The 24,014-nt window shown below is 43.5% G+C and overlaps 1 protein-coding gene across 1 annotated transcript in view; it reads right to left on the bottom strand.

The window, feature by feature from the left end:
• The window catches only part of LOC308302218 (serine/threonine-protein kinase/endoribonuclease IRE1-like), a gene marked incomplete at its 3' end in the record, with an annotated part of 49,417 nt that overhangs the window by 10,323 nt on the left and 15,080 nt on the right, over positions 1-24,014 (bottom strand). Inside the window, exons 3-8 of the mRNA XM_080746476.1 lie at positions 15,901-16,156; positions 12,146-12,658; positions 3,474-3,634; positions 3,048-3,253; positions 2,328-2,386; positions 667-732 (exon numbers count right to left, since the gene is read on the bottom strand). Of these exons, the coding sequence (XP_080602602.1) occupies positions 667-732; positions 2,328-2,386; positions 3,048-3,253; positions 3,474-3,634; positions 12,146-12,658; positions 15,901-16,147 (1,252 nt within the window). The 5' untranslated portion in view covers positions 16,148-16,156. The remainder of the gene's footprint in view (positions 1-666; positions 733-2,327; positions 2,387-3,047; positions 3,254-3,473; positions 3,635-12,145; positions 12,659-15,900; positions 16,157-24,014) is intronic.

The following is a 24,014-nucleotide window of genomic DNA, read 5'->3' as shown; positions in this document are numbered from 1 at the left end:
CGGAGTTCATCGGCCGAAAAAACGTGTTTGTTTGCCGTTCTTCCGACTGGCTGAGAGATGTTTTGCTACGCTGATTGGTTAGAGGAGTCTGTCTGTCAAGGAAAGTACTCCCGCCCACTTTTCAAGCTGCCAATAGGCCGAAGGCCAGACGTTATACTGGGGAAGGAATGAGTGAGTGAACGCAGATAACGTCGGGCCCCGCCAGGCTAACCGGCATAGGCTTTTGGCTATCTTTATCAATTTACAAAAGTAAACAAACAATAGATACATTTACTATGCACACTGACTGATTAAGTCTTTTTTAGTTTTTCTTTTTACTATATTTTTATCCCACGATTTTGTAACCCATTTTTCTCACCCAGTGCCAATTGCCTAAATTGTAATCGTGGTTTCTGATCTCCCTCTGCCTCGCCTGGGGAGGCGGTATAGAAACCAGGATTATTGCATATTTTTGTGAGGGTATCTACCCTAGGAGAACATGCAAATTCCACACAGAAAGGCCCTTTCGCCAACCCCACCAAGGGTATGATGACGCAGAGGAGAGAACACGCCCACAGCGTCCCCCAGCGGGAATCGAACACAGGACCAGCTGTGAGGCGACAGCACTACCAACTGCCCACCTGACTGATTGGCCTTCACGTCCTAATGAAATAAATGAATGATTACCTCCCTGTGGAGGCCGTGAGGATTCTGCTGAGAGGGGACCTGAAGACTTTCCAACACCTCTGACATCTGCTAGAGAGAGAGAGAGAGAGAGAGAGAGAGAGAGAGAGAGAGAGAGAGAGAGAGAGAGAGAGAGAGACTACATCATCACCAGTAGATGACTGCATCATTAGATTAGAAAATTAGAAACAACAATGTCTCAGTAATTTGTAAGTGTGCCTGCAGCTCACTAAGTCTGTGCGACCTTGTGTTCAGGAGCTAGGGTCAAACAAACAAATATATTTGATGGAAATAACAATTTGACCAGAGGTGGGGTCGATTTCCAAAATTTAGATTCCTCATACCCATAAACGGTGAGGTAACTGGAGTTGTGGCCATTTAAAGCCCAGCCAATAGAGGGGACGTGTGTGTGTGTGTGTGTGTGTGTGTGTGTGTGTGTGTGTGTGCTCTACAGAACTGGAGCCATTCAAATCCTCAAGGACCCCTTGGGTCCCCGACTCCCCGAACCGCACTGAGACCACCGCTGGGTCAAAGTGACCTCATTCACAAGTACCAAACAGCGACTGGTGGGTGGGATGTTGATGGACAACTGCTTTGGGATTCGCTTACATGTCCTTCTCAACCAATCATAGCGACTCTGGATGTGTTTTCCAGGAAAACGGTTCAACCCTTATTTCCCCCTACTATGCTGTGAAGTTGAATATATTAATCTGTTGCACATAGAACACACTGTGAAGATGTTTACAAAAGTTAAGTACAGTACAGTAGCAACTACTGGAAAAAATATGCTGTTGGCGTATAGAATATGCCAAACTTTTTGCACATGTACATCTGAGGATGCTTTTTCTTTTCCTGTTGCTCTTTTTGCCTTTTGCACTTCTTTATTTTTTTCATTTTTACGTCTTACTATTATTTACACCTTTTTAGATTATTATTATTATTATTTTTAGATGTGGTTTGCTGTTATTATATTGTTTTTTTTATATACGTCTGAAGGATGCCAAACAAACAAAAAATGTTACTCTTATGTACCTGTACAAAAGACGTAACAATAAAGTACAACCTTGACCTTGAACAACTGCTTTGGGATTTGCTTACATGTCCTTCTCAACCAATCATAGCGACTCTGGATGTGTTTTCCAGGATGCGTGTTGGTAATACCTTTAAAAAACAAACATGACACTGGCTTATCTAAATACTCAAATGAAAGAGTTGTTTCACAGCGGAATGTGCTTTTACCACCTGAGGTTAACTACAGACATCCATAGGACATGTGGATGTACCTATGTGAACGTAAGTTTTCGACGCTGTTCAAAGAGGCTGGCTGACATGTTGGTTGTATGTTGTATGTTCCACCGTGTGTCGGTAAAGGAATAGCACTAGGAACATCTGGGCACCTCAATATCAAATTGGATATTTGGCGCAAGGTAACACATGGCTTTAACTGTGCAATGTGGCGTTAACCTACTTGCAGGTCTGCAGCCTTTTTTTTTCCTCCTCTCTGTGTGTGTGTGTGTGTGTGTGTGTGTGTGGGGGGGGGGGGGGGGGTGAAAGGTTTGAGAACCACTGATATAGTAATGTTTTTCAGAAAAAAACTGTTAGCATTTAGGAGACATTTCTAGAATCTGCCTCAGGTCCTAATGCGTTAAGTTAGCATAACAAACCTGCATAGTTTCCCCTCTGTATGGACTTCATCTCAGGGATCTTGGCTGTCGTGGGGAACCTGAAGAGAGGAAAGTGTTAAAAAAAAAGAGAGAGAGTAGCATTATTAAGTAAACGTTACTTCATTCAAATTAATCAGTTAGCCACCATGACTATGAGGTGGACTGGTGTGTACTATGTGCTTCCTAAGTTCGTAGTGTTATGTTCCTGTATCTCTTTGAGATGACATTAACCCATGCACAAGTGCCCCCCAGAAATGCCTTAAAGGAGTAGTTCACCTCCAAAATGAAAATGTTTCTATTGATCACTCACGCCATGGAAACTCGAGTTCAAAAATATATTTTTGTATTTGTCACATTCCTAGGACGAATTTTGATTACAATAAATGTACTTGAATGCATTTGGGTCTCCATCCAGAATCAATGGGGGTAAATTTACTTGTGACAAATACAAAAAGATATTATTGAACTCAAGTTTTTCCATGGCGTGAGTATAGAAAATACTCAATAGATTTTTTTTTTCTTTTTCGGGTGAACTACTTCTTTAACGGAAGAATCTAAAACAAGTAAGGCAAGGCAAGGCATATGTGTGTGACACAGATGCCTTAGGGACAGTATGTTTACTCTGAGAATAGAAAAATATAACTTAATTAAAATAAAAAATAAAATAATAATAAATAAGATTTCATCAGTGAATGAATGAATGTGGAGCTAAAATCGTACCAGAAGTGATGATCCAAACATTCCTCCACTGTTGGTCTTTTCTCTGGGTCTTTGTTGATCATCCACTCGATGAGATTCTTAGCAGCCTCATCCTGAACATTGTCCAGGTTGTAGATTCCCTCATGAATGTTGACCTCACATTTAATGCCTGAACCAAATGGATGATGTCCTTCAGACAGGATGTAATATATCAACATCCCAGCCACCTGTAGAATGAACATGAACATAATTAAATATGTTTTAAGTTATTCACACAGATGTTCTCACACAGATTATAATAAACTGCACATCACTGCCTCTTCTATAAGGGATACAACCATGTTCATCCATCACCAAGCCTCAACCATTAAGAATGAATATAATGAACATATAAGAAAATATTTATTTTGTTCTCATATTAAATTCTCATGTAGAATAAATAACAACCTGGATGTCAGTGCTTCTTCGATAAAAGACGGGATCATCTTCCAAAGTCTCCCGTGCCTTCCAGGATTTTGTTCCTGCAGGGCTCGTGCATATACTTGTGTTTCCTTCTTCTAATTCGAGGCTTATTCCAAAATCGGCCAATCTTGCCCTGCCTTCAATATCTGCAAAGCATATTGGGTAAGATAATATAAGAGTTATGGATTCTGTCTGTTGCATAATAATAATAATAATAACTAGTAGCAGTGCTTTTCCGAGCACAGGTCTCCACCAGGTCAGGTAGGTTATTGTGTCCTCCTGGTGGCACACTGGCACTATAAGTAGGCCAAAGTGAAAAGGGTGCCATGTCTTCTTTGGCCTTTCACGACGATCGGACGCTGTCATGATTTGAGACATCTTGTTCAAAACTGACCAATCCTGCATACTTGGAAGCCAATGCTAACCAATTAGGATAGAATATGAAATATCCGTCTTGATCAAATGACTACTGATTTGCGTGATTGTTTGATAAAATCTGAAGGAGTTATTGAAAAAAATAAGACAACGGCCGTTAATGGAGCCGGGGGGGGGGGGGGGGGGGGGGGGGCACTCTGGATATTTTAATCCGTTAATTTCTGGGGCTTTTAATGAGTTAAAGGCAGATCTGGAAATTGCAGGGCAAAGTTTTTTTTCCCCCATAGACATAGAAAAAGACGCCTCCTGAGCCGCGCATCATCTGAACTGGATGGAAACATAGCAATAAAGCTCTGTAGAATTTAATTGATAAGTCCAGGGGAGAAAAACGCGCTGTGATTGACCAGTAGTCCCTTTGACTTCAGTTGTTACACATTGCTCCAATGAACTGCAGCGGCAGATGAGGCATCCAGCTTTTTATATCTATGTTTTTTCCTTGGCCTCTGGGAAATGTGCATAGAATGTTTTACACTGATCGGAGGAGTTAAACGTAACAACATGAATCGGCCTTCTGTATTTGAACGTTTTTTATTGGGCATTTCTTTCATTTCCTTCATGATTTGAGGCATTTTGTTCAAAACGGACCAATCCTACAAACTTTGGAAGCCAATCTAAGCCAATCAGGATGGAATATAGAAAATCGGACAGATCCATGTCGATCCACCCTGGTCAGAATAGCCGATGAAAATGGCATGAACCTACAGACACCGGAAGTGGCGGAAGTGCTGCGGTTAACGGAAGTTACGTCATGTGTTGCAGTCCGCTTACATAAAGATTGTAGCTCTTAACTCACTCTTAACACCCAAGGAGCCAAACTCGTTCAGTAACTAGTTAAGGCCACTAGGTGTCACCCTGCCAAAAGGAGTTGTCTCGTCCCTGAACGAGACAACGAAGGGTTAACTGTAAGTGCAGCTGCCTGCCCTCTGAATGACCCGAGTCCATACGTCACCCCGTAGCAGAGAGAGAGAGAGGGAGAAAATGGCACGAGCTGGTTGCATTGATTTCCATTCCACTCTGAAACATAAAAAGGGCTTTATCTCTGAATGAGGTGAAAAGAACGCCAGAGAAGCATAGATCTGATTTTCACGGCGACACTATAACGCGATGGCCGGCCCCCGTTTGGATTTTAATTTCGCGAGCGTTTGTAAACAAACACCCACGTGCACACGCACGAAGCTTCCGAGGCTCTTCAAAATAAAGCATGAGTGAACGGCGGCAGCAGCAACAGCTAGAAATGTTATAAACCTGAGCAGCCCATGTGTTAAAAGGTGTCCTTTGGTCGGAATCCATGTTTTTGTTTGGATATTGTTTATTACGAGCGCAACCGATGGGTCAGGAGAAGTAGAACAGTTTTTTTTGTTTTTTTTTCGCCAGCGGGGAATATGAAAAAAACAATAACATCCGGTAATAATAATAATAATAATCATATTCGTGTACACTGTAGGGAGCTACAATGGAAAAAACTATGGCTCGTGGACCAACCGGTGACTTTGTACACGACTTCGTACATTTCCCATAGATTCTATGGGACTTGACCACTTGCTCCTGCCCTTCGTGTACACGGTCTGTGCAGTCTATAGTTTCTTACTGGGGGGCAGCAGAGAGCCATATGTACACAGGCCCTAGGTGGTGTCCACGACCAGTAGTTTTACATGAACCCTCAGAGGGACACTGTGGGCTTATCAAGTGGTCCGTGGTGGTTCTCAAAGTGAGGTCGGGGGACCCTCAGAGGGACACTGTGGGCTTATCCATACCTTGGCTACAGGGGGGAAATAATTAAATGTACTTTTCATCGTGCCTGTTGCTAAGGTATGGCAACATGATTGGTGTCTTGCAAGACACCAGTCATGTTGCCATACCTTAGCCTTTCCTGAACTGACGCAGCTGTGAACATGTGTACACAGCCAGCATATTACTCAATGCCAAACTTTGCACACACACTCCTTGCCTGCCAATCCACAACCTCCACCCCTCCAGGGACCCCCAGGGCTTATCTCCCGATTAGGACACTTTCCAGCATAGTGACATGCAGAACAAACTGTCCATATAGTATGGTTTACATAAAAGTCAGTTGTCTTTCACACACACACACACACACACACACACACACACACACACACACACACACACACACACACACATATATATATATACATATATATATATATATATATATATATATATATATATATATATATATATATATATATTTCATTTATTTATTTCATAAATATTTTTCATCACAATTGGGTTTGTGGGGAGCCATCCCTGCTTCAAGCTGTCACAGCATGGCACCAACACTTCAAACTAGTTAAAAAACCCAATACAGCAGATCTACAAGCACCTCACAGATCTACAAGCACCTCGCACATGCCAGGGACAGAGTAGGTTGGCCTGTATAAGCCTTGCTGTCAACACACTATACTACACCACTCAGGCCACCAAGCCAGGTGTGGTCAATTAGTGCCTTCTTTTGATCAGTGGCTTCTGCTTGATGAGTGGCACCAGTCTGTCTTTGTTCCCTGGTCAGTCAAGTTCACTGGGAGAGAATGTTTCAGATCAGTGCAAGTGTATTTGTTTTCCATTTGGACTTACTGTGTTTTGTTGGTACAGTATGCGTGCGACTAACTAATATTTCTGATAATTCCAATTTGTTTGTTGTTTAATTAGCCGGATTGTGAATGCCCTGCATTTTTCTTTCATCTTTAGAACCACACGTGTGTAACAAAACAGAGTGGTGATCATTTGGTGTGGGTGAAGAGAAGAAAAACATTTCATTAAAGGAGTAGTTCACCCCCAAAGTGACTTTTTTTCTATTGAACTCAAGTCTCCATGGCGTGAGTAATACATTGAAAAAATAAGTCATTTTGGGGGTGAACTACTCCTTGAATGTCAGTTTTGTGGTGTTTTGACTGGACACCCTGAGGATATTGCCAGATAGACAGACAGACAGACAGACAGACAGACAGACAGACAGACAGAGAATTGTAGGCCTTGCATTTATTTGACTTGGTTCCAACAGATGGCGAAAATAGCTAATCTTCAAGCTCACAATGCCTCACTGTTTGGACAAAGAGTTGAGGCGTTACATTTTGTAAAACACGGCCTTGTGAAAATAGCAGATCTACATGCTCACAACACCTCACAACGCAGGGCGGCGTGAGCATGTAGATCTGATATTTTCACAATTTCTGCCCCTAATATTTAATTTATCATTTTAAAAGTATTAAAAAGTCCTTAAATTGTCTCTTTAGAAATGTGCAGATAGCCTCTGTATACTGTTGAGTGGAAAAACAATGTTTCACATTAAGCTAAACATTTGGGACCACCCAAGATCATTTGGAGACCCCTCTAGGGGTCCCATAGTTGAACCACTGACTTATAAGGGGAGTATGGAGACCCCTCTAGGGGTCCCATAGTTGAACCACTGACTTATAAGGGGAGTATATGAGGCTGGATCCGTCTGGAACACTGCACTAGGCTCTCGCCAGCTCTGTAGCTCTCCACACTTGAACAGTTGTGTCCTTAAATTCAATTATAATAATTAACCCCTGTATATACGGGCAATAGTTTCACATGACTTTGTGTACACAGCCAATAGTTTTACATGAACATGTTCAGGCTTTAGTACTGTACTGTCTCGTGTAGCCCAACAGAGCCCATCACAGCACAACACGGCCCACCAGAGCCCAATACAGCCTACCAGAGCCCAATAGACTCCAGCAAACCTAAGTCCAGCCCAGTCCTGCCCAATAGGAGTATAGACCAGGGAAGGGGGGTAGTTAGATGACTGCACCAGACTCCACCAGGCTGCTCCATGCTCCAGCCAGCTCTGTAGATCCTGTGTACACGGCACTCCTAACTCGAAAGGTCAAGGAAAAGGGTCGTTTTAGGCGTCAAAACAGGCCCTTTGTCCTTAAAATGAATAAAAAAATCAAAAAAATATGTTTTGTTTCAGGCAGGACACACGTTTCATATTTGAAGCATGCCCGATCTGGTCCATGGCCGGTTCTCAAAGTGAGGTCGGGGGGCCCACAATGTCCCTCTGAGGGGACACGGCACAGATTGTGTACACGAAGGGCAGGAGCAAGTGTTCAAGTCCCATAGAATCTATGGGAAATGTACACAGGCGTTTACAAAGTCTCTGAGTGTCCCACCAGGCTGGAGCAGCCTGGTGTTGTCTGGTGCAGTCCTGTCTACCCTAGTCTGGCCTATTCAAGCCAGATCTGGACAGTAATGGCCTGGTGGAGTCATCTAACTACCCCCTTTCCCCGGTCTATACTCCTACTCGGCTGGGCTGGACTTAGGTTCTCATGACCCTTTACGATTGCGAAAAAGACACCGAAACCCGGATTTTTGTCCTTAAAATCAATAAAAAAATCTAAAAAAATCTGTTTGTTTTACGCAGGAAACACTTTTCATATTTGAAGGATGCCTGATCCGATGGAATGGGTTTCGTGTCTCTCCGACACTTTGAACCCTTTATGATTGCGAAAAAGACACGAAATTTGCACGCCACCAACACGATTACACATTCTTTCGGATAAAAGACACTTATTCTGACTTACTTTTTGACGCTGAATCCAACAAACCCGGTCTCGTGTCTCTACGACACTCCTAACTCGAAAGGTCAAGGAAAAAGCCACTGTGTACACAGGCAATAGTTTTACATGACTTTGTGTACACGGCCAATAGTTTTACATGAACATGTCTAGGCTTTAGTACTGTACTGCCTCGTATAGCCCAACAGAGCCCAGCACAGAACAGCACAGCCCACCAGAGCCCAATACAGCCCCCCAGAGCCCAACAGAGTCCAGCAAACCTAAGTCCAGCCCAGTCCTGCCGAGTAGGAGTATAGACCGGGGAAAGGGGGTAGTTAGATGACTCCACCAGGCCATTACTGTCCAGATCTGGCTTGAATAGGCCAGACCAGGGTAGACAGGACTGCACCAGACTCCACCAGGCTGCTCCAGCCAGCTCTGTAGATCCTTGCACATGCGATTAACCACTGTGTACACGGGCATTAGTTTTAAGTTTTACATGAACCCTCAGAGGGACACTGTGGGCTTATCAAGTGGTCCATGGCCGGTTCTCAAAGTGAGGTCGGGGGGCCACAGTGTCCCTCTGAGGGGACACGGCACAGACCGTGTACACGAAGGGCAGGAGCAAGTGTTCAAGTCCCATAGAATCTATGGGAAATGTACACAGGCATGTACAAAGTCACCAGTAGTTTTACATGAACCCTCAGAGGGACACTGTGGGCTTATCAAGTGGTCCATGGTCGGTTCTCAAAGTGAGGTCGGGGACCCTCAGAGGGACACTGTGGGCTTATCAAGTGGTCCATGGTCGGTCCTCAAAGTGAGGTCGGGGGACCCTCAGAGGGACACTGTGGGCTTATCAAGTGGTCCATGGTCGGTTCTCAAAGTGAGGTCGGGGGCCCACAGTGTCCCTCTGAGGGGACACGGCACAGACCGTGTACACAAAGGGCAGGAGCAAGTGTTCAAGTCCCATAGAATCTATGGGAAATGTACACAGGCGTGTACAAAGTCACCAGTAGTTTTACATGAACCCTCAGAGGGACACTGTGGGCTTATCAAGTGGTCCATGACCGGTTCTCAAAGTGAGGTCGGGGGGCCCACAATGTCCCTCTGAGGGGACACGGCACAGATTGTGTACACGAAGGGCAGGAGCAAGTGTTCAAGTCCCATAGAATCTATGGGAAATGTACACAGGCATTTACAAAGTCTCTGAGTGTCCCACCAGGCTGGAGCAGCCTGGTGTTGTCTGGTGCAGTCCTGTCTACCCTAGTCTGGCCTATTCAAGCCAGATCTGGACAGTAATGGCCTGGTGGAGTCATCTAACTACCCCCTTTCCCCGGTCTATACTCCTACTCGGCTGGGCTGGACTTAGGTTTGCTGGACTCTGTTGGGCTCTGGGGGGCTGTATTGGGCTCTGGTGGGCTGTGCTGTTCTGTGCTGGGCTCTGTTGGGCTATACGAGGCAGTACAGTACTAAAGCCTAGACATGTTCATGTAAAACTATTGGCTGTGTACACAAAGTCATGTAAAACTATTGCCCGTATATACAGGGGTTAATTATTATAATTGAATTTAAGGACACAACTGTTCAAGTGTGGAGAGCTACAGAGCTGGCGAGAGCCTAGTGCAGTGTTCCAGACGGATCCAGCCTCATATACTCCCCTTATAAGTCAGTGGTTCAACTATGGGACCCCTAGAGGGGTCTCCATACTCCCCTTATAAGTCAGTGGTTCAACTATGGGACCCCTAGAGGGGTCTCCAAATGATCTTGGGTGGTCCCAAATGTTTAGCTTAATGTGAAACATTGTTTTTCCACTCAACAGTATACAGAGGCTATCTGCACATTTCTAAAGAGACAATTTAAGGACTTTTTAATACATTTAAAATGATAAATTAAATATTAGGGGCAGAAATTGTGAAAATATCAGATCTACATGCTCACGCCGCCCTGCGTTGTGAGGTGTTGTGAGCATGTAGATCTGCTATTTTCACAAGGCCGTGTTTTACAAAATGTAACGCCTCAACTCTTTGTCCAAACAGTGAGGCATTGTGAGCTTGAAGATTAGCTATTTTCGCCATCTGTTGGAACCAAGTCAAATAAATGCAAGGCCTACAATTCTCTGTCTGTCTGTCTGTCTGTCTGTCTGTCTGTCTGTCTATCTATCTGGCAATATGTTCAGGGTGTCCAGTCAAAACACCACAAAACTGACATTCAAGGAGTAGTTCACCCCCAAAATGACTTATTTTTTCAATGTATTACTCACGCCATGGAGACTTGAGTTCAATAGAAAAAAAGTCACTTTGGGGGTGAACTACTCCTTTAATGAAATGTTTTTCTTCTCTTCACCCACACCAAATGATCACCACTCTGTTTTGTTACACACGTGTGGTTCTAAAGATGAAAGAAAAATGCAGGGCATTCACAATCCGGCTAATTAAACAACAAACAAATTGGAATTATCAGAAATATTAGTTAGTCGCACGCATACTGTACCAACAAAACACAGTAAGTCCAAATGGAAAACAAATACACTTGCACTGATCTGAAACATTCTCTCCCAGTGAACTTGACTGACCAGGGAACAAAGACAGACTGGTGCCACTCATCAAGCAGAAGCCACTGATCAAAAGAAGGCACTAATTGACCACACCTGGCTTGGTGGCCTGAGTGGTGTAGTATAGTGTGTTGACAGCAAGGCTTATGCAGGCCAACCTACTCTGTCCCTGGCATGTGCGAGGTGCTTGTAGATCTGTGAGGTGCTTGTAGATCTGCTGTATTGGGTTTTTTAACTAGTTTGAAGTGTTGGTGCCGTGCTGTGACAGCTTGAAGCAGGGATGGCTCCCCACAAACCCAATTGTGATGAAAAATATTTATGAAATAAATAAATGAAATAGCAACAGGCACGATGAAAAGTACATTTAATTATTTCCCCCCTGTAGCCAAGGTATGGCAGCTGCCATAGCTTGCCATACCCAATTGACGCCCCTGCATGTTCACCTCCAGTAGGTTGGGAAAGTAGCCTGCCACCCTGTGGAAATAGGCTTGAACTGCAAGATAGGACCCTAAAACAAATAAAATGGAATAAAAAAGCATCCGTAAGACGGATGGGCGAACAAGTGGTGTCCATACGTAGATGGGGTCCCAGAGGACATGTAGAGCCCACCCCCTTATTTTTCACGCCCCCAGGGAACACACAGCGGGGTTTGGAAATTTGTCGTGTACACCAGCCCTAGGACCTCGGCTTCGTGGACCGATTTAACGATAGGGGTAATAATAATAATAATAATTTTCCCGGGGGAAGTAGCACTGTTTCATGCCATTTCAGCCTATGGTCTTGACCAGGCTTTTCTCTTCGCAGATGAGTAAGCCTGGCTACGCAAGGCTTATGTCGATCACATAACTGTAGAGATACTGTCTACCGATTTATGAGATTTTGGCTCAAAATCTGTAGATTTTGGGACGAAATCTGTAGGAGTGCTGTCCAAAAATGACCTCATGGTGTCGCAGTTTGGGTGTGACCGACGGCACCCGAGATTAGTTGGTAGCAGACAGATGGACGCACAGGCAGACGGATGGACGGACAGACGGGGTGCAAAACATAATAAAATAAGTATTACAATAATAATCATCATCATTATTATTATCATTACCCTTATTATTATTATTGTTACCCTTATAGCTTACCAATAAAGACATTCTGGGGCTTGATATCACGATGGAGAATTGTAGGATTCTGACAATGAAGAACTTTTAAGCTCTGGAGAACTTGATTTGCAAGCTGTTTCCTCTCCCGTTCAGAAGGGTGGTGTATACACATGTATTCTTCCAGGGTGTATTCACATAACTCAAGAGCAAGGTAACCAAAGTTCTTATCCTCTGCATAGTCAACATATTTTACAATTGAAGAATGATCAAGCTTTTGTAAAAATGTTCTCTCATTCTTCAGCGCTGCAAGGTTTCTAATTGTCACTTTCTTCACTGCGACTTCAGTGCCATCATCCGCTAACCCCAAGTAGACCTCAGATCCATTACTCCCCCTTCCTATGAGAAATTCCTTGTTTTCCCCAAACCCAAATTCCCCAAATTTGACAAGTTCACAGTCAGTTTTTGCAAGCTTCCCAAACTGTGGCCTCCATCTTTGACTGCCTGGTTTCCATCTTCGTGATGTACTGGAAGAGGTGCCCTCCATCCCATCCACTGTAATGGTAGACATGGAAAATTAACACACACACGCACGCACACGCACACACACACACACACACACACACACACACACACACACACACACACACACACACGGCAGTGTGTTGGGTTAGATGCAAGCCTTGTGAGCAGCAGCCTGGCAGGCTGCACAAACCGAAGCACAAAGTGCTCTAAAATCTCCGGATTGATGGGTGTGTTGACTCTGAACACAGTGGACCAACACCAGCAATACAATGAAATGCTGGTGTTGGTCCACTGTGTTTTATCAAGTTCAGAGTCAATACAGCCATCTATCCTGGGGATTTTAGAGCACTTTGTGCTTTCGTAGGTTGACAAGCTTTATGGAGATGATGATTTCCTTTAACCAGAAGCACTTGGCACCTGCCCACAGAGTCCACGGGGCACCACCTGTTCCCTCCCCACCAGGTAGAATTGCATCCAACTCACTGCTGTGCTGTCAAGACTGATAGCTTTTAGTTTCTCAATCAGAATAGAGTGATCTACGGTGTCAAATGTCTTCTGGAGGTCATGACCATGCCACTATATTTTCCCAAATCCCCTTCGCGTTTGATTTGGTCAGTCAAATAGAAAGGCATGTGTAGGGAGAGGAGCCTGCTCGACGTTATCGCGCACGCACCTAAATAGCAGACCTACCAGTAAGACTCCCTAATCGGAAGATAAGCAACCGTTAGGTCGCATACAAACTTTAGAAGGCAATTGTAGCCAATCAGGAGGGAATATGGGAAATGAGACAGATCCATGTTGATGACATGACTTTAGAGATACTGTGTACTGCTTTGTGTGATTTAAGGCTAAACGTATCGTGACCTTGATGCCATTTCTAAATAAAAACAAACTTAATACTTCATATGGTTAATATGAGCATCAACTCAATATTTCAAATGTGTTTTTTGCACATGCATGCCATAAATTCCATAGGGTTAGATCACACATGACATTTATGACATCATCAACTTGCAACGGGCATTTCCCCTGTTGAGTGAAAGATTAGCTATTTCTAGAAGAAATACAATAATTAAGGTGTTTTTAATTTTACATTGTAGTTATAGAGGACAATTATAATGTATTAAGGCATATTTGTCGTATTAGTCAGGGATCACTTTAAATATTAGCTTTAGCATTTGTTAGCATTAGTTAACATTAGCATTACCATTTTTAACATTAGCTTTTTTAGCATTAGCATTTGTTATTATTATTATTTTTTTACTATTAGCATTTTTAGCTTTAGCATTTTTAGCTTTAGCATTAGCGGTTAGCCATTGGGGCCGTGGGACCACCCACCAAGTTTGAGACCAGTAACATGTTGGGAAGTGGAGTTATGGCCAAATAAAGCTTCGGCCAATCAGAAGAGGGGGCGGGGCTAAGTTAAACCAATTAAGGTTAAGGACTCTTAATCAAGTCATATGACACCACCCACCAGTCTGTACGACAAACGGTTCATGAGATATAGAGGCAATTCCTGTTTGACGAAGGGCACTTAACGGTTCATAAGATATATAGGCACTTAACGGTTCATAAGATATATAGGCACTTCCTGTTTGGCGAAGGGCACTTCCTGTTTGGCGAAGGAAGCACCAATTAACACTTATGTTGCAATGATTTTTTCCGGCCAATGTCCCTCGTTGCCATGGTTACCATAGACTTCCATGTAATTGTGCAATTGTGTAAAAAGTGCACGCCCATGCCTAGATGATGCACCACGTGTGTGCACACTGTTCACAGCTTTCAAACAAAAAAATCCGCTTGGAAATCCGTTCAGGCATTCATGATTTATCAGCCATTATGTTTTCTTCAGATGTAAACAAACATGGCTGCCATGTTTGAAAGAATGGGTTGGTATGGGGGTTAAACATGCAATTTCGCGATCGCGATCATGCCTAATACATTTCTGGCGGTCCAATTTTTTTTTCAAAAACGGCCCAAACTTGGGAAACTCGGGGTTGGCACAGGGGTAGTACCTTTTCAAACTCGGGAAACTCGGGGTTGGCACCAGATGTGTTAAGGTTAAGGACTCTTAATCGAGTCATATGACACCACCCACACGTCTGTACGACAAACGGTTCATGAGATATAGAGGCACTTCCTGTTTGGCGAAGGGCACTTCCTGTTTGGCGAAGGTTAAGGACTCTTAATCAAGTCATATGACACTACCCACGCGTCTGTACGACAAACGGTTCATGAGATATAGAGGCACTTCCTGTTTGGCGAAGGAAGCACCAATTAAGGTTAAGGACTCTTAATCAAGTCATATGACACCACCCACGCGTCTGCATGACAAACGGTTCATGAGATATAGAGGCACTTCCTGTTTGGCGAAGGGCACTTCCTGTTACAGAGGGGGCGGGGCTTAATCAATTACAGCTCATCCCTATTGGCCGGAAAAAGACCAAAGTTGTGTGTGCATTTTAAAGTTTAAATGACGTTGCTAGGCAAAAGTATGGCAGAGTTATGTGGCGCCAACGTTTCTGGGTTTTTTCCCAGAGTCCCCCATTCAAAGTCAATGGGGTTTTTTGCGCGTAGTTTTGTATGAATTACGTTGCCATGGTAACGCAGATCGGAAAAAAAAGTAATAGCATACCATTCCCGGCCAAGCCGCACATTTTGATGTATATATTGCGGGGGTGGTGTAAATCGTGCGGCAGTTATTGCGTGGCAAAGTTTCCCCCATTCTAAGTCAATGGGGTTTTTGGGCGGCGTTTTTTGCAAATTACGTCGCAATGGTAACGCGGATCGGAAAGAAAAGTAATAGCACACCTTTTCCGGCCGAGCCGCACGTTTTGATGTATATATTGCGGGGGTGGCGTAAATTGTGCGGCAGTTATTACGTGCTGAAATTTGCAAGAACATTAATTACTTAAGTATGGCGGATTACAATAAGTGTTTTGCCATTGCATGGCAGGCACACTTAATTAAGTTGTATAAGCTGATAGTGATTATTTCCTTGACCTAAACGATCATGAAAAACTTGAGATATGTTTTGCCAAAGGAGCGTTTATTGTGTCAGATTTAATTTGTCAAGCTTGCGAGAGAAGGCAAAATACTCTGTTTAATTCTGAAAATGTATGACTATTGTAAAACATACTGTAAACTTGAAATGGTGTCTTATGAACCCATGAGGGTTGGGCACTGTGTGCAGGACACGTAAATAAACTAATCAATCAATCAATCAATCAATCAATCAATCAATCGTATACATCCATCCTCTCTTCACCTACCTTCACATATCTCTGGAAAGCTCTTCTCCAGGACCTTCCCCATGACCTGAGGTGCATGATCACTGGTGTAGGTCTGCTTGATCAGCCAGGAGGTCTCCAGCCTACCAGCTTTCTCCAACTCACACCATGGGATTGCTTTGAGGCCTCCAAGGTTATCAGGGTGTCTCAGGCGTTCCTTGAAAGCAGAAAACTCATCTTCTCCCAGCTCCTGCAGAGCATCCAAGATCCGTTCCTCAAGTGACCCCATGGTTGGTTCCTGGTACAGAGAATGCAAACATCTCAGCTTCATTCAATTTATGTTTTGGGTGTGAAGAGACTTTAGTTGAAGTTACACATCACAAGATACACATGAATGTACATGTCTGCTTACGTACAGTAGATAGACACATACTTCTACTGTAGGTAAGTCAAAGCAAAGCTCTAGGGGTTTGCCGCTCTGACATGACTGTGATGTCAGGGGAACCACACTAACAGATTCCCTTTCATGCCCATATATGGAGATCAATATTAAGCTCATATCTAACAGGACTTCATATGGAAATGTCTCATATATGGAGGCCACATACCACACTAACAGAATCCATATCTGAGTGGCTGGATCTACAGGTATCTCCATATATGGGCATGAAAGGGATTGTATGTATGATGTCAGATGTCATAGACGCCATAGGGACTTTCACAACAACAGACTGACCTCATGCTTCCTTCTATGCATCCAAGCCAGTAAACACTCACATTTTAATTCATCATTTACCACCAGAGCTCCGCGATAGGTAGAAAATGTGTATCACAGGTTCAGAATATAGACATATGTCCCACGTTGCCCTGTCATGGACTATATGGCAGGTATATGGGTTTCAAACACAAATATGAAAGGGCAAATGGTCCAAAATAGGGCAATACAGTATTTCCTAGGAGTGCATACATTTGCACCTATATTGGCAACTAGAAAAGAACATTTCTAAGAACTTTTAAGTGTGCCTGCAGCTCGCTAAAGGCGGCCGTACACTATGCGATAATCGGGTCATTTAATTACCCTCCCGACAATTGGGATGCCTCCGACTGAAACGGGCCCGACTATCGGGCATGAATGTCGTCTAGCGTGAGGTCAGTGGCTCGGAGGACGATCGGGGCCAGCCCGACTTTTTTCAAAAATGTTTGATATTTTCCTGGATCACTACTGGTCTGGAACACTGGAACATCAGCGGGGGACTGAGGAAAATACAGCCGCTGCGCAAATCTGAGCATAGTATGTGACATATCTCTCTCTTTTTCTCTCTCCACCGCTCCCTCTCTCTCTCTCACTCGATCACCCCCACACACACACGCTCGCACGCACACACACACACTTTTCATGGCGTCCGTCCGTCTATTAGGTTGTATCAAGAATGATTGGGATTTAAATTAAAACTCAACGGTAACGCGATCCAAAAAAACAGAAGAAATAACGCTACCAACCAGCAACCACTGTCTGCAGTCAGTCACAGACTGCGACCAGCCATCACATCAAAGTACACGCCCATCCTGATCTACGGGGGCTCTCCCCTGATCTACAAGCCTACAACGTGGCACGGAGGGACACAGTTTGGTCTTGGAGATCTATTAGTTAGGGAAAGTTAGCCTCTAGCTACATCAATCTGGGAACTAAATCTAAATGACTAGCTTTCTTCACAAATGTGTTCTACTAGGTGTCTACTATCACCTCTGAACTTTGTCAAACCCAACTCCCTTGACATACTTTGTAGGAGCCAATCAAAGTTTTGGGTATCCCGAGTGCCTGGGATTAAAGGGGCAAAAATAAAAAATGGCCAATATGAACGTATGAGGTGTGTAATTAGGGTATTTTTGGGCTGCTGAATCCATTCCAACCATTCCAACCAGACATATAATATTTGCAATAAAAAATAAATTGGAGTAGGGTTTGAATTCATGAAAACTATTCAAGATTAGGTGGGTAAGCACACATCATGACACACAGGATAACATAATACAATCTGACAAGGAACACTCAAACAGGGGGTTTAAAACAGGGACTAACAGGACACAGGTGAACTCGAATGACATGATTGGCTAAGCCCTAGCCAATTAGGCATTTTTTATGGCCAAGGAGTCATTTTTACTGATAACTAATAGTTGGAATGGATTCAGCAGCCCAACAATACCCTAATTACACACCTCATACGTTCAAATTGGCCATTTATTATTTTTCCCCCTTTAATCCCAGGCCCTGGGTATCCCGATACCCCCAACTTTGATTGGCTCCCACAAAGTATGTCAAGGGAGTTGGGTTTGACAAAGTTCAGAGGTGATAGTAGACACCTAGTAGAACACATTTGTGAAGAAAGCTAGTCATTTAGATTTAGTTCCCAGATTGATGTAGCTAGAGGCTAACTTTCCCTAACTATATATGTTCTGTGTGTGCTACACTGTCATACGACTAATCATAAATCACGCACCACGAGAAGGAGCAGCACTTGACTAGCGCAGAAGAGAGAGGGGATGTCAGAGTTGGATGGACATGAAACGTGTCAAAGTTAACTCATATTATCATCAAAATAGGACACAACTTCCATATTGAAGCTTTTTTTGAGCGGTGGTTACACCGTCTCCTATACGTGGCCGTGTGTGCGTGTCTGTATGTAGCCTGAAGTACCTTTTTTGACCACACATGTTAAGGGAGGGGCGCTGTTGTTCAGGCCAGGCCAGACACACACACACACACACACACACACACACACACACACACACACACACACACACCCACCCCACACACACAGGCCCCCCCCCCCCCCCCCCCACGACCACCGCTCAGTTCACACGGGTGTGTTTTTTTTCGTTGCGTGAGGCGGTGTTGTGTGTTGAGTGAGTGGATAACGTAATGTGTTTGTATGCGCATGTGCGTGCGTGTTGCAAAGCACAGCGCTCAGAACAGCCCCTGTGGCATTTTGTATCAATTATATTATTTATTGTCTCCACCAGCCGAAGGCATGGGGGAGAATATGTTTTCCCCTCCGTCCGTCCGTGTGTCCGTCCGTCCGTCCGTCCGTGCGTGCGTGCGTGCGTGCGTGTGTCCTCGCAGTTTGTGTGCAGCTAATCTCAGTCGCCGTTGGCCCGGTCGCTGCCAAAGTGAGCACACACATTCCCTGGATGCCAATCTAGAACCTCTGCCTTAAATATTTCAAATGGGCTTTTTCTAGCGCCACCTAGTGGCCGATGTTCGCAAGACACATTTCTGTGCACTACTCTTACAGATTTTGTCCAAAAATCCTACAAATCGGTAGGCAGTATCTCGACAGTCATGTGATCGACACGGATTTGTCCGATTTTTCATATTCCATCCTGATTGGCTAAGATTGGCTTCCAAAGTTTGTAGGATTGAGCCATTTGGAACAAAATGCCTCAAATCCCAAACGCGAAGTGCAATTATCATGAAATCGCGCACACACGTTCCCACTAGGTCGAAGAAGAAATGCCACTTCAAATTTTTGAAATCAGCCTCATGGTGGCGCTATAACAGGCCGATTTGTGGTTTTACCTATAACTCCATCGATCAGTTTCAAACTTTGTAAGCGCATTCCCTAGAGGCCAAGGAAAAACCCTTTCCCTGCATTTTTCACATCAGCCTTTTATAGCGCCACCAGGAGGCCGACTTATGTAAAACACAATTTTTCCTATTATTCCTTGAGATTTTATCCAAAAATCATGCAAATCGGTACACAGTATCTCTATAGTCATGTGATCAAGTCCGATCCGTCTGATATTTCATATTCCATCCTAATTGGCTAATATTGGCTTCCAAAGTTTGCAGGATTGCTCCATTTTTGAACAAAATGCCTCAAATCATCAACACAGCTTGCAATTACCGTGAAATTTGCCACACATATTCCCACTATGTCAAGGAAAGAATGCTACCATTTTCACATTAGACTGTTATAGCGCCACCAGCAGGTAGACTTTAGCAAAATACATTTTTGGAACACAATGCTTCAAATCATGCATGCAGCGTCCGATTGCCATGAAAGGTCTAAGGTGAAGAACATATGCCACCCTTTTTACATTGGCCTATTATACAGTAGCACCACCAGGACGCAAGGCCTGGTGGAGACCTGTGCTCGGAAGAGCACTGCTTCTAGTTATTGCTGTGTTCGAGCCCGACTCAATCGGGATAGAATCCTGTAGCGTGCGGAGCGCCCGACCTGACCTGGTGGAGACCTGTGCTCGGAAGAGCACTGCTTCTAGTTTATCATTATTATATATCATTTAATGATGAACATGGGTCTTCAACAGGGGGTCAGGGACCCCTTGGGTCCTCAGAGTTATGGGAGGCTGCCAAATATTTCTTTTTTTTGTGGTCGGAACCTTGTTTTTACAGTAACCAATTGAACTAGCAAGTAGCAACAATATAGGGGAACATTAGCCAGTACATTAACAAGTAGATTAAATAATTCATGGATTATATTATTACTAACATTAATCCATCATATTAATAGAAAAGATAATGTGTGAAAAAATAAACTCAAAATATTAATTTACACTGATGATAGTGCTGTCAAACAAGTCTATGAAAAGGTTTAATCTGCAACAGTTTTATATGATAGCCATAGCCTACAGTAGGCTAAAATAGCCTACAGTGGGCCCTGGCCTTTATTAAGTGTGCCTGCCATGCAATGCAATGGCAAAACACTTATTGTAATCCGCCATACTTCACAATAATAATAATAATAATCTTCCCGCAAATTTCGGCACGTAATAACTGCCGCAAGATTTACGCCACCGATCAAAACGTGCGGCTCGGCCGGGAATGGTAGTGCCATTACTTTTCTTTCCGATCCGCATTACCTCTGCCATACCTTTGCCTTTTGCCAACAAAGGGTCAAACTCGTTCTTCTGCTATACCACCAAAATGTGGAAAGCCTTACCGAAGGCCATAAAGGAGTGTGGATCCCTAGCATCCTTTAAAATTGCCCTGAAGAACCACTTACAGGCAGCAGCCGTTCGCAACTGGTAAAAAGACAAACCTAGCCCAGCCCTACCCCCCCCCCCCCCCCCCGCCCCTTCTTTGTATATACTTACTGTTTTCTTCTTTTTATCTTTCATTTTAGTTTTATTTACATATCTACTGCATAGTACTGTGTTCTATTCGTCTGTCATTCAATGTTATATGAGATCCTTAAATGGTTCCCTGTGGAAATAAGTTTAGTCTTTTCATGGATCTCCTTTTAGTAGACCTTGTACCAGTGAACTGTACCGTCATGAAACTGTACCTTTTCCTATGCAAACTTCTAATAAAGTCTTCAATCAATCAAAAAAAAGCAACGTCATTTAAACTTTAAAATGCACACCCAACTTTGTTTTTTTCCGGCCAATAGGGATGAGCTGTAATTGATTAAGCCCCGCCCCCTCTGTAACAGGAAGTGCCCTTCGCCTAACAGGAAGTGCCTCTATATCTCATGAACCGTTTGTCGTACAGACGTGTGGGTGGTGTCATATGACTTGATTAAGAGTCCTTCTCCTTAATTGGTGATTCATTCGCCAAACAGGAAGTGCCCTTCGCCAAACAGGAAGTGCCTCTATATCTCATGAACCGTTTGTCGCACAGACGCGTGGGTGGTGTCATATGACCTGATTAAGAGTCCTTAGACTTAATTGGCGCTTCCTTCGCCAAACAGGAAGTTCTCTTCGCCAAACAGGACGTGCCTCTATATTATCGTGTAATGTATGGCCGGCTTAAGTGTGTGCAACCTTGTATAGCAGTTGGTGTTAGCAATAGCATTTTTTCATTAGCAATTTTGCATCAAACATTAACCTCATTATTAGAATTTTTAACATTAGCATTTTTATCATTAGCTTTAACATTAGCATTTTTATTAGCATTAGCTTTAACATTTTTAACATTATCATTGAATGTTTTGCTTTAACATTTTAAATATTAGTTAGCATTAGCATTTTAACATTAGCATTAGCTTGCATTAGCATTTTAGCATTGGCAATTTTAACATTGGCATTTGTTAGCATTATCATTTGTTAGCATTAACATTAGCATTTGTTAGCATTAGCATTTGTTAGCATTAGCATGTGTTAGCATTAGCATTTAGGACTCTTAATCAAGTCATATGACACCACCCACGCGTCTGTACGACAAACGGTTCCTGAGATATAGAGGCACTTCATGTTTGGCAAAGGGCACTTCCTGTTTGGCGAAGGAAGCACTAATTAAGGTTAAGGACTCTTAATCAAGTCATATGACACCACCCACGCGCCTGTACGACAAACGGTTCATGAGATATAGAGGCACTTCCTCTTTGGCGAAGGGAACTTCCTGTTTCGCGAAGGAAGCGCCAATTAAGGTTAAGGACTCTTAATCAGGTCATATGACACCACCCACGCGTCTGTGCGACAAACGGTTCATGAGATATAGAGGCACTTTCTGTTTGGCGAAGGGCACTTCCTGTTTGGCGAATTAATCACCAATTAAGGACAAGGACTCTTAACCCATTTTGTGCTCCAGAAATGAACGGATTAAAATGTCCAGCGTGCCTCCCGCAGGCTCCCATAAGCGGCCAGTCTCTTATTTTGAAGGCCAGAAGTCGATTGCGTAAACACTTCCGGGTTGACATCATGACATCATACAACGGAAGCGGTCGTCACACCATGTGCTTTCTAAAATGGCCAGCCGATGCCTTTGTTATTATGTTATGTAGCGAGAATCTAATGCCATCCTCCCCTTTAAAAGTGTTGTTTGGAGATAATGGACATTAAAGATGAGGGTAGGGCTGGGCTCGGTTTGTCTTTTTACCAGTTGCGAACGGCTGCTGCCTGTAAGTGGTTTTTCAGGGCAATTTTAAAGGATGCTAGGGATCCACACTCCTTTATGGCCTTCGGTAAGGCTTTCCACATTTTGGTGGTATAGCAGAAGAACGAGTTTGACCCTTTGTTGGCAAAAGGCAAAAGGCAAAAGTATGGCAGAGGTAACGTGGATCGGAAAGAAAAGTAATAGCACTACCATTCCCGGCCGAGCCGCACGTTTTGATGTATAAATTGCGGCGGTGGCGTAAATCTTGCGGCAGTTATTACGTGCCGAAATTTGCGGGAAGATTATTATTATTATTATTGTGAAGTATGGCGGATTACAATAAGTGTTTTGCCATTGCATTGCATGGCAGGCACACTTAATAAAGGCCAGGGCCCACTGTAGGCTATTTTAGCCTACTGTAGGCTATGGCTATCATATAAAACTGTTGCAGATTAAACCTTTTCATAGACTTGTTTGACAGCACTATCATCAGTGTAAATTAATATTTTGAGTTTATTTTTTCACACATTATCTTTTCTATTAATATGATGGATTAATGTTAGTAATAATATAATCCATGAATTATTTAATCTACTTGTTAATGTACTGGCTAATGTTCCCCTATATTGTTGCTACTTGCTAGTTCAATTGGTTACTGTAAAAACAAGGTTCCGACCACAAAAAAAAGAAATATTTGGCAGCCTCCCATAACTCTGAGGACCCAAGGGGTCCCTGACCCCCTGTTGAAGACCCATGTTCATCATTAAATGATATATAATAATGATAAACTAGAAGCAGTGCTCTTCCGAGCACAGGTCTCCACCATGTCAGGTATTAATTATTGTGGCCTCCTGGTGGCGCTACATGTGAAAAGGGTGCCATGTCTTCTTTGGCCTTTAACGGTGACGATCACATGACTGTTGAGATACTGCCAATTTCATTACAATTGCACGCTGTTAGAGGTCTTCGGACCTGCCCGAGATCCGAAATTACCCGGGGTCCGACCCGCCCCGAGCCGGGTAACGGGGCCGTTTATGCGCAGTGAGGTCGGGGCCGGGTCGGAGCCGCCGCCGTATGTCCCGGGTCATGGGTATTTGATAGTGAATTCGCCGGTTCCTGATACCCGAGGGGAACCGAGTCAGCCGAGATTGAAAAAAGATGCGTACAGGTGCATTACAACGATTTTGCCACAAGATGGCCCTAAATGTGTCTGGGGCAGTTATATTATTATTATCAAAGATTTGATATTAACGTAACGTGTTGGTTTGTGGTTCACAATGGAGTTGCGTTTTGTCATCGCGTTTTGTCATGCTCTGCAAAG

The sequence above is a fragment of the Nannobrachium achirus genome (assembly GCF_963921795.1).
Source record: "Nannobrachium achirus genome assembly, chromosome: 17".
Classification (NCBI taxonomy): domain Eukaryota; kingdom Metazoa; phylum Chordata; class Actinopteri; order Myctophiformes; family Myctophidae; genus Nannobrachium; species Nannobrachium achirus.
The sequence above is the reverse complement of the archived record's forward strand: the minus strand, read 5'-3'. Positions and strand labels throughout refer to the sequence as shown.